The following is a 12,185-nucleotide window of genomic DNA, read 5'->3' on the forward strand; positions in this document are numbered from 1 at the left end:
GGTCCGGACCTGAATGTGAATGATTCTGTGTGGTTGTCTACAAGGAATCTCAGGTTATGGGCTCCTTCCTGGAGGTTGAGGAATTCAGGATAGATTAGAGAGAAGAGAGTTTAAGCAAGGGGAGGACGGGTGGTGAGTTGCAATAGTCAAACAAGAATGAATCTGAGAGACAATAAGAGATTTTACCGTTTAAAACGTGAGAAAAGGATAGATCCTAGAAATGTTTTTTTTAGGTGCAGGTGACATACGTGAGTGAGTGATTGGATACAGGGAGTGAAGAAAAGATCTGAGTCATATAAAATCCCAAAACAGTAGGAATGCAGAGTTGGTGTCATGGTAGTTTGTCAAATGCAAAAGGAAATATTAGGTAGGTTAGTAGAGGGAGGACAAGAAGTCCAGTTTGGCAAAGATTTAGTTCCAGGTAAAGAATATAATGTTAGAGAGAGTGGACATAAAATCTGTAATATCCTATTTTCTGTTGATTATGGCAGACACATGAATCTGTCCTTATGGATCATTCCAATTATAAGCCTAACATATTACATCAGCGCAGAAGCAATGACCAGCTAGGCTCATCAAGTATGGAAATATTAGTCAGTGATCTAAAAATTCATTCAATTGAGGAACTCTGTAAGAGACGGCTTGAATTTTCTACAAATTTCGATCATGATTTGCTGATTGTCAGGAGTCAGTCTGCCGGACCCCCCACCGATCTGTTCACTGGGAGCTGTGATATAGTACTAAGCCTGGTGGGTGGGCACAAGCACCAGGAATATGTTACACCATTGTAAGATGCAAATTCTAATAAGGCAGCACTAATCTGGTACAGGAGGAAGGGGGAGAGTGAGACACGCAGAACCAAAAACCATTGAACTGTATCTTTAAGCCAATAAATAATTCTAGCATAAGACAATATAAAAATAAGAAAAATTACCTTGGGCATCTCCTCCTGATGTAAGGACAGCAATAGCTTTGCCAACTCCCAGAGTCTGGGCTTCATGGTGCTTAGATCCTGGCAGCATTTTCTTATCTGTAGGGTGACACAATTTCTTGCATGAATCCGTCTGCCCACAGCCTGCCTCCTTCCAAGCTGCCCGCAGAGTGAGGCAGAGCGGAGAGGGCTGCGGTGTTTTGTAGGTCACACTATCCCTCAGAATGACAAGCCAAAATGTCACTACAGGTTACCTTCTATGCGGAGTCAGCCAAACATAATCCACCCGGCTAGTGAGGGCCAAATAAACAAATACAAGTGATGCCCTGCAAGGGGGCTAGTATACGGCTACAAGGACATGGCCCGTGCCCATCAGAGACATGCCTATCTGATTGTCAGGGACTCAACCTTGCAGTCAAAAATCAATGCTCCTAAATGTGTAGGCATGCTAGAATAGGAAAAGATTTTTGGGGAAAAATCCAACCTGTCAGACCGATATTTTCCTCGACGATAGATCTCAGCTAACTGTCTGCAATTAGATCAGTCGGGCATGCATGATTACTGACATAGCGAGAGGAAATACGCAAGGATTTACGTATGGCTGCACGTCTCTTCCGGGAAACAAAGGATCTGACATGTTAAAATCCAACAAACCCAATCGTCGGGTCCCTCCTGTGCAGATCTATGTGTCTCCATGGTTACGGCTCTGAAGAATCCTGTGTGTTCTTATTCCGCAGTCCTGTGCTGCTCCATTACATCCGTGCCCCCCACCCTGCTACCGAGATTAGACTGCACGCAGTCCGGGATGTCACCAAGGAAGGAGACAGGTCTGTATAGGAGCTGTTCATGCAAAACTGGACAACATTTTACATAACGGTGATTTGATTTGTAAAGTTGTAGCAATGTTTTGTATCGCATTAAAAGCAGCTGTAAAAGTGCAGATACCCTTAATGTTTCCATAGTGTGTTATTTTTTGACACCTTCTTGGCTGTAGCTACATTTAAACTTTCCCCCTATTATAGAGCAGTAGCTGTGATGAATGAAACATTTTGTTTTGTTACATGACCGCTTTGCTCTATGAGTGGCCCGGGTGCAGTCATATGGAGGTGTGGAGAAGTGCAGCCTTCCTCCTCTGTTTGAAATGAAGAACAGGTCCAGCTTCTTACCAGCTGTTGTAACTTGATGCAGGAAGTAGCTTCGGCAAGCAGCTTAGGCAACTTTCACACATCAGGTTTTTTGCATCAGGCACAATCCGGCGAATGTTGGAAAAAACGGATCCGGCGCAGATTGTGAAAAATTGATGCGACGGATCCAGATAATTGAATAAAAAAAATTTTTGGAGCACGCTCTGTTTAAAAAAAACGGAATCCGGCGCTGGAATCCATCATTTTCCAGATCCGGCATTCCGACTTTTTCGCCGGAGACAAAAAACGTTGCTATGGACGTTTTTTCCAGAAACCGGAAAAGGCGGATTTGCCGGATCCGCTGAAAACCGGACGAAACGCAATGTCATCCGGCACTAATACAAGTCTATGGGGAAAAAACGGATCCAGCGGCAACATTTGCCGGATCCAGTTTGTTTAAATTTAGCTGGATTGAGCCTGACGGCGAAAATCTGATGTGTGAAAGTAGCCTTAGGCAGGAAGCAGGTTCTGGTAAATACAAAAGTTTACAAACCCTATATAAAAAGACACATATGCATGTTTTTTCTTAATATCTGACATGAAATCAGAAAAACCTAACCTGTTAGGTCAATTAGGATTACCATAATTATTAATATTTGCCAAATGTCAGAATAATGAGAGAGAATGTTTTAAGGCATTTTTTATTGCTTACTGCAAAGTCAAAGGTTTACATACAATAAGATTACTATGCCTTTTAACCCCTTAGTGACAGAGCCAATTTGGTACTTAATGACCAAGCCAATTTTTACTATTCTGACCACGGTCACTTTATGAGTTAATAACTCTGGAACACTTAATAATAATCTTTATAATAATCTTTATTTTTATACAGTGCTAACATATTCCGCAGCGCTTTACAGGTCGCACACATTATCATCGCTGTCCCCGATGGGGCGCACAATCTATATTCCCTATCAGTATGTTTTTGGAGTGTGGGAGGAAACCGGAGTGCCCGGAGGAAACCCACCAAAACACGGGGAGAACATACAAACTCCTTCAGCGTATCCCACTGATTCTGAGAATGTTTTTTCGTGACATATTGTATTTCACGTTAGTGGTAAAATTTCTTTGATATAACTAGCGTTTATGAAAAAAAAGGAAATTTGGAAAAAATGTGAACATTTTGCAATATTCCAATTTTTAATTTTTATGCCCTTAAATCAGAGAGTGGTGTCACACAAAATAGTTAATAAATAACATTTCCCACATGTCTACTTTATATCAGCACAATTTTGGAAACATAATTTTTTTGGTTAGGACGTTATAAGGGTTAAAAGTTGACAAGCAATTTCTCATTTTTCCAACAAAATTTACAAAACCATTTTTTTTAGGGACCACCTCACATTTGAAGTGATTTTGGGGGGGCAATATGACAAAAAATACCCAAATGTGACACCATTCTAAAAACTGCACCCCTCAAGGTGTGCAAAACCACATTCGAAGTTTATTAACGCTTCAGGTGCTTCACAAGAACTAAAGCAAAGTGAAAAGAAAAAATAAACATTTTACTTTTTTCCCAAACAAATTACTTTGGAACCAATTTTCTTATGTTCACAAGGGTTTCAGGAGAAAGTGGACCACAAAATTTGTTGTGCAATTTCCCCTGAGTACACCGTACACCGATTAATTATCTCTTTTTCCAGCCTTTTCTGACTATTTAAGACCCTCCCCAAACTTGTGAACAGCACTCATACATGGACAACATGGGAAAGACAAAGGAGCATTCCAAGGCCATCAGAGACAAGATCGTGGAGGGTCACAAGGCTGGCAAGGGGTACAAAACCCTTTCCAAGGAGTTGGGCCTACCTGTCTCCACTGTTGGGAGCATCATCCGGAAGTGGAAGGCTTATGGAACTACTGTTAGCCTTCCATGGCCTGGACAGCCTTTGAAAGTTTCCTCCCATGCCGAGGCCAGGCTTGTCCGAAGAGTCAAGGCTAACCCAAGGACAACAAGGAAGGAGCTCCGGGAAGATCTCATGGCAGTGGGGACATTGGTTTCAGTCAATACCATAAGTAACGTACTCCACCGCAATGGTCTCCATTCCAGACGAGCCCGTAAGGCACCTTTACTTTCAAAGCGTCATGTCAAGGCTCATCTACAGTTTGCTCATGATCACTTGGAGGACTCTGAGACTGACTGGTTCAAGGTTCTCTGGTTTGATGAGACCAAGATCGAGATCTTTGGTGCCAACCACACACGTGACGTTTGGAGACTGGATGGCACTGCATACGACCCCAAGAATACCATCCCTACAGTCAAGCATGGTGGTGGCAGCATCATGCTGTGGGGCTGTTTCTCAGCCAAGGGGCCTGGCCATCTGGTCCGCATCCATGGGAAGATGGATAGCACGGCCTACCTGGAGATTTTGGCCAAGAACCTCCGCTCCTCCATCAAGGATCTTAAGATGGGTCGTCATTTCATCTTCCAACAAGACAACGACCCAAAGCACACAGCCAAGAAAACCAAGGCCTGGTTCAAGAGGCAAAAAATCAAGGTGTTGTAGTGGCCTAGTCAGTCTCCTGACCTTAACCCAATTGAAAACTTGTGGAAGGAGCTCAAGATTAAAGTCCACATGAGACACCCAAAAAACCTAGATAACTTGGAGAAGATCTGCATGGAGAAGTGGGCCAAGATAACTCCAGAGACCTGTGCCAGCCTAAACAGGTCTTATAAAACACGATTATTAGCTGTAATTGCAAACAAAGGTTATTCCACAAAATATTAAACCTAGGGGTTGAATAATAATTGACCCACACTTTTATGTTTAAAATTTATAAAAAATTTAACTGAGCAACAAAACTTTTTGGTTTGTAAGATTTATGCATCTGTTAATAAATCCTGCTCTTGTTTGAAGTTTGAAGGCTCTAACTTATTTGCATCTTATTAAACCTGCTAAATCTGCAGGGGGTTGAATACTACTTGTAGGCACTTTAACTCCAACCCTAACCCCAACATACCCCTAACCCTAATCCCAAACCTAACCATAGCCATAAACCTAACCCTAACACACCCCTAATCCTAATCCCAATCCCACCCTCACTTTAGCCCAACCCTAACCCTATTGGAAAAACGGAAATAAATATATATTTTTAATTTTATTATTTTTACCTATCTAAGGGGGTGATAAAGGGGGTTTGATTTATTATTTTGATCACTGTGATAGGGTCTATCACAGTGATCAATATGAACCAATAGGAAAAATTTCCTATTGTTGCCCGAAAGCTAGCTTGTAGATCCATTTTCTCCTGTAAGTAGACGTCGGCAGCCGGGGGTTCTCACATCAGTGGAGAGAGAAATTAAATGGGAAATCTGCCTTTTTTTGTGGTCGCCGTTACTGCGTTAATAATGTCGATCGCAACACTGAGATTGGTAAAAACAGACCCGAATCATGTTTTCTGGGGTCTCAGCTATCCCCAGTAGACCCCGGAGAAATTCTGACTCTGGGGGGCGCTATACACTTATTTCTCAGCGCTGTTAAAAAGCGGCACTGAGGCAAAGTCTAAAGAAATCAGCCAAGATATCAGGAATTGTGGACTTGCACAAGTCTGGCTCATCCTTGGGTACAATTTGAAGATACCTGAAGGTGCCTTGTTCAACATTTATATGCAAGTACAAATAAGATGGGAATGTCCAGCCATGATACCGCTCAGGAAGGAGCCGGGTTCTGTGTCCCAGAGATGAACGTGCTTTGGTCTGACGTGCATATCAACCCAAGGACAAAAATAAAAGACTTTGTTAAGATAATGGCGGAAGCTGGTAAGATTGTGTCAATATCCACAGTGAAATGAGTACCATATCAACATGGAATGAAAGGCCACTCTTCCAGGAAGAAGCCATTACTCCAAAAGAAACATAGAAAAAGGCAGATTAATGTTTGCAAATGCACACAGGAACACAGGCCTTAATTTTTGGAGACATGTCCTGTGGTCTGATGAAACTAAAATTGAACTTTTTGGGCATAGTGACCATTTGTTACGTTTGGAGGAAAAGCTTGGAAGCCTATGAACACCATCCCAACTGAGAAACATGGGGGTGCAGCGTCATGTTGTGGGATTGATTTGCTGCAGGAGGGACTGGTGCACTTCACAAAATAGATGGCATCATGAGAGGAGAAGATTATGTGGAAATACTGAAGCAACATCTCAACACATCAGCCAGGAAGATAAAGCTTGGGCGGAAATGTGTCTTCCAAATGGACAATGACCCGTAGTATACTGCCAAAAAGGTAACGAAGTGGCTTAGGGATAGCAAAGTCAATGTTTTGGAGTGGCTATCACAAAGCCTTGATCTCAATCCTACTGTAAATTTATGGACAAAGCTGAAAAGTCAAGTGCGAGCAAGGCAACCTACAAACCTGGAACAGTTATACCAGTTTTGTCAAGAGGAATGAGCCCAAATTCCAACCAACTATTGTGAGAAGCTTGTGGAAGGATATCCCAAATGTTTGACCCACGTCATTAAGTTTAAGGGCAATGGTACCAAATACTAATGAAGTGTATGTAAACTTTTGACTCTGCGGTAAGTAATAAAAATGATTAAAACATTCTCTTTCATTATTCTGGCATTTGGCAAATATTAATAATTATGGTAATCCTAATTGACCTAAAACAGGAAAGGTTTATTTTTATTTCATGTCAGATATTGAGAAAAACATGCATGTGTGTCTTTTTATATGGTTTATATAAACTTCTGGTTTCAACTGTATGTGTGCAGGGGCGGACATACCATTGGTGCAACTTGTGCAGCCGCACAAGGGTCGAAGTGGAAAGGGTGTGCTCTGACACCTCACTGCAGTTGTAATTGTGCATTATAAGGAGCGATAGGACTGCAAAGGGCCCATATAGCGTTCTTGCACAGGGGCCATCTCCCATCCGTGTCCAGCCGTGTATGAGTTTGCAATGTGTAGAAATGATCATTTCTGATAAATGTTAACTAAAAATTCTGTACAGAGGAACAAGGAGAAACTCGGCATAGTCATATCCTATGACTAAGGACGCTGGTGTGCACCAGGAACGCGCCTGGTTTCAACATGTGAATTGGATTTGAAGGTTTTATATTTTTTCAAGAACGTCTGAATTGCTTAAAAATTGTTGGATGTAAGTGCCGAATTTCTCTTTGTTACTCTGATCATAAGCTGTGCTTCACCGCAGGATCGGTACCCACCACAGACTTCAACCGTCATTTATGGACTACACAGCGTGATGAACTCCTCCTTTTTTCTTTTTCCTAAAAATCCTGGAAATTACCGATGCCTAGTACTAATGTTAGCATCTATTCATGCAAGGGGACTGAAGAATGTTTACTGTAAAAATGGCCAAAACGTAGTCACAACAGAACAAAAATCAAAACAAAACATAAAAACAATTCATCTTACCAGTTCCAGTCTCACTGGGGTTTTTAGTGGCAAAGACCTCGTCCTTCAGGCTCTCTGATAATAGAAGCACAGATGTTCACATCCAGGTATGTTATTCTATAGACAGTCTTACGTTATTATAATTCTGACTACGTTGAAAGCTAGAAACTCCATACAAGAAGTAACGGCAAAGGTTCTTGATTACATAATACAGTAGATGTTCAAGAAGGTTCATAGCTGGCAGCACAGACAAAGACAGCAGTGCTCAGTAATCTGGTCAGGTACAGAAGAGAAAGCAGCCAGACAAACCGTCAAGCATTCAGATCATCAACACCGACTAATTAGAAGAAATTAGAAATACAGAAATAGCCAAATTCTTGATTTTACTCCTACATGTCCTTCTGAATGAACCCGTGTATTTGTTTTATGAATAAAATGTACTTTTGTAAAAGCTTTAGCAGCTTTAGTTTAGATCTGGCTTGGCTCTTCTGTATTTTTTCCAGCAGAACAGTACGTCAGGACACCGGTTGTGTATGGATCTGCAGCGTGGCCCCATTCATTTAACTATGGAGGTCCCTTAATACTCAGGGTCAGTCATTATTCTTCACTGGCCTTAGAGCTCGCATGCTGTACAATTGGGATTCCAGTAAGAGGCATGTGGATACACGGCATGTATGTGGCAATGAAAGGGAAATCTCAAATTGCTATAATACTTCAGAACAAACGGACATAGTAAAGTTATCAAGTTATATTCCAGAGCAGAAAAAGAACAGCGATTATGACCAAATAGTTGTCATCTTCTTTACCAGTGATTATCTAGCAAACATATTTGAGGTGTACTGCATATTAGTTGCAGAGCAAAGAGCTGGTGCTCAAACTGACGCAACGGCCATTTATCAACACTCGAACTTAAAGCGAACTTGTCAGCAGGATTTTGCTAACTAAACTAGATCCATTTTCATGTTGCCACTGTTACAATGATTAAAATGATATATGGGGTGAAGAAATCAGTCTTGTGGTTCTTGTATATTCAGTGCTAGAAATGTTCAGCTAATCATATGCCCGTGCTCTGGGGCGGGACTGTAGGCAGAGAGCCTAATCTTCCTGCTCTAAGCCAGAGAAACCAAGTAAAGACCTGCCCATCCGTCTGTTTAACCCCTTTTGTCTGTTCCGCTATCTCCTGGTATTCTGACATCGGAAGTTACCTGACTACGCCTTTGTCTCTTCCTTCTGATTATGACGTACCCTCCTGGCTTCTGACCTCGGACTCTTTGACTATCATATCTCACGACTTGTCTGTGAGAGGTGACTCAGCGTCAAATTATTACTGTGAGTAGTGCACGCACATTAGGCCAAGTCACACATCGGTACTGCGGTACTTTTAATGGCAGTGCAGTTATTGCATATATGCACACACAATGTAGCAAAAATAACGTTGGAAATATCTGTATATTTTTGACATTTATAAAGCCATGCACAGTTCTACAACAAACTTCTGATAATTATACATACGGCACAGCAAGCATACATGTTTGAATGGTGTGTAACAAATGATTTACGGTATATTGTGTCCTCGCTCAAAAGGGAAAATCTGATAAAATTAAGAACATGCTACAGTAAAAAAAAAAAGAATCACAATGAAAATAATAAAAAAGAGCAATTCGCTATCAACTGATAAATTTGCAATAAAAAAAAAAAAAGTCATAAAAGAAGATCAAAATAACGGAAAGTTAATTGCAAGAAAATTGCCAGTGATATAGTAGATTAGCAGCTGCACCATTTTGCTAGGGCTTGCTGGGTTGAGAAGTAAGGATTGCACATGCACAACGTATTACGTGCAAATCACTGGAACAAGAATTTTAGCTAAAAATACCAAAGAGGTGAATGGAAAATCTATAAATCCCTTTCACTAGAGATCTGATTACACGGGCCAATATGGAGCACTAACCAACCATCGATCAGCTGCTTGTTTTATAATCAGCGGTTATTAGTCCCATTCAGAGCTCGGGCACACGACAGTATTTTCAGTCTGAGTGCGGTTTGTTAAAAAACGGACCACACTTGGACCAATGTTATTCAATGGGGCATTGGAGATGAACGATTTTTTTTACTGAAAAACTGCATTTGAAAAAAAAAATTGCAGCATGTACAATTTCATTCCTATATTTGGATGACACCTATTCAAGTCTATAGGTGTGGAAAAATAATCGAATGCTATAGGGAGACACAACACAGCCTCCAATTTTGACTTTTACATTGCAATTCTGTAACATAGGAAACTACCGTATAAATGGTCCTGTAAATGATTAATAGCTGCTGCTGTAAAAACGGATTGTAGAAGGATGACAAGAAAAAAAAAAAAAAAAAAGAGTCCCACTTCTCTGGATGCAACTCTGAATGATTTTTATGCTGTTGCGTGACCCTAGCCTTACAGAGGACAAAGTGCTGCCGGGAACGATTATCTTTTCTGCAGCACGAAAGATGATTTCATCCCAACAGCGAGGTTTGCTCGTTTGTCGTGTGATCAGTAACCTGTTTAACCTGCACGATTATGTAGAATTGAACTCTCCTATAAAACACTTGGTCACGGTAATCTTGCAGTGTAAATGTAATAATGAACATCGTTAAGAGCTGCGCTGCTCGGCGTGCACAAGAGGTACGTACATTACTGCACAGGATTAGGATCAATGTAAAATGAATAGCAAAAATGTCTTAATATATATTGTATGTGCTTTCTAAGGGATATGTGTGCAGCGTATCATCTTCAAGCGCAAACGCATGCAAAAACCCATGCAAACGCATGATTACTCAGTGTTTTTTATCAGCATTAGCTTACGCATGACGGCAAAAAAACCCGCTGCCTGTGCGTGCGTTTTTTGCCTACGTTTGCATTTTTTATGTGCATGCGTTCGATATTTCCAGGAGGGAGTATCTCAATCAGTTCCTGGACATGAGCAGTCCGAATTACGCAAGCGCATCGAACGCATGCATACGCAAGGACATACGCACGCATGCGTTCTCATATACAGTAATGCGTTTTTTTAACGCACTCATCCGCATTCCTTCCAAAAATGCAATATGTTGCGTTTGCCGGACCCCGCCGCACACCGAGAAACAATGCATGCGATCTGATGCAAACACATGTCCCTGCGTACGCCATGTTAAAGATAGGTACGCATGCGGATAATACGCTGCGCACAGAGACGCAAATGTGAAACCACCCTAAGGCTACTTTCACACATCAGTTTTTTGCCGTCAGGCAGGATCCGGCAAATTCTTGAAAAAATGGATCCGTTGCAAATTGCGAAAAACTGATGCGACGGATCTGTTTTTAGTTTATTTTAACCGGGGATACAGGGGAGAGAGAGAGAGAGAACGTCCTATGAACGTTTTCTCCGGCCGTTGGAAAACTAGTTTTAGACGGATCCGGCAAAAAACGGATGAAACAGGTGGCTATCAGACGCAATCCGGCAAAAACATGATGTGTGAAAGTAGCCGAATACTATGGTCACTTGTCCGCTTCATATCCACTTGTATCGGATCCGGTAAAAAAGAAGAAAAAAACGTAAGTAAAACAAAGGATGCAGACGAATACCAAAATGAATCCATTTGATGGATTTATTAAAAAAAAAAATGGATGAATCTGGAAACATACGTTTTTACTAAAGATAAGGCAGATATAAACAAAAAAAAATCCATTGACCAAATAACGTAACAGATGGTCCATCCGGTTTGCCATTTATTTTTTTGGAAAGACAAAAAAAAAAAAAGTAACACAGAAAACATTTCTGGTCTGTCTAAAAAACAGTAAATGAAACTAATCCGAACGAATCACAATTTAGGGGGGGAAAAAATGATAAAGTCTGTAGCTGAAAGATTTATACTCCCCAAATGGATAATAAAAACGGAAATAGGAAAAGTGACATGTGAACGGAGCCCAAGATGCTTGATAACCGAACATTACGTAATAAGTGTAAAGTGTCAGACACACACATGCAACAAATGATAAAAGTCACCACATTACAAAGACATGGCGGCATCACACACAGAGCAATTACCCTTAGAATCTACTAACCAGTAATATTCTTCTTTCTTTTGGTGAACTGAAAACAGGTGAAGAAAAGGTAGATGCCTAGTGAGACTGTCACCGAAATAAAAAGTTTGATAATAACCCTATCAAGTTCAATGGCAGCACACATAGCCCGTGGCTGCAGTCATTGGCTCATTGATATTTATAGCAGAAGTTCTGATGGCGGCAGCAGCAGCTGCTGGAAAAGCCCCTCCTACTGGCGAGACGCGGCATAGCTGTGATACTGGGGACAGCTGAAATAACCCTAGCACAAGTTCAAGCACAGCAGCCATCAAAGTGATACAGCATTTTCCATTAATGTTGGAAAACAAAATTTTAATAATTCTATATATACATCTATAATATTAAAATGAAAAAACATATTGCATGCTACCTCGGAAAGAAAACTTGAGGAACATGCAAGACTAAATTGAATCTGTCACTAGATGCTACCCCACCTTAGAGCAGCAAGATGTAGAGGCAAATACCCTGATTCCAGTGATGGGTCACTTCTTCAGCTGCTTGCTACAGTGTTGATAAAATCACTTTTTTCTGCTGCAGATCTAAGGCTATGTGCACACAGTGCGTTTTGGATGTTTTGCTGCATTTTCCACGTGCAAATGGGCCAAAAACGCTATGGAATCCTT

General features: G+C 41.1%; 1 protein-coding gene across 3 annotated transcripts in view; it reads right to left on the minus strand.

The window, feature by feature from the left end:
• Positions 1 to 12,185, minus strand: part of PFKM (phosphofructokinase, muscle) — a 118,390-nt gene that overhangs the window by 69,855 nt on the left and 36,350 nt on the right. Inside the window, exons 1-3 of one of the 3 annotated variants that reach the window (XM_069758661.1) lie at positions 11,545 to 11,670; positions 7,491 to 7,544; positions 935 to 1,030 (exon numbers count right to left, since the gene is read on the minus strand). In XM_069758661.1, coding sequence (XP_069614762.1) covers positions 935 to 1,030; positions 7,491 to 7,544; positions 11,545 to 11,668 — 274 coding nt within the window. In that variant the 5' untranslated portion in view covers positions 11,669 to 11,670. Of the gene's footprint in view, positions 1 to 934; positions 1,031 to 1,415; positions 1,610 to 7,490; positions 7,545 to 11,544; positions 11,671 to 12,185 lie in introns of those variants that run through there. The other 2 variants (XM_069758663.1, XM_069758662.1) reach the window with 2 other exon arrangements.

Source organism: Ranitomeya imitator, chromosome 3 (genome assembly GCF_032444005.1).
Source record: "Ranitomeya imitator isolate aRanImi1 chromosome 3, aRanImi1.pri, whole genome shotgun sequence".
NCBI lineage: Eukaryota > Metazoa > Chordata > Amphibia > Anura > Dendrobatidae > Ranitomeya > Ranitomeya imitator.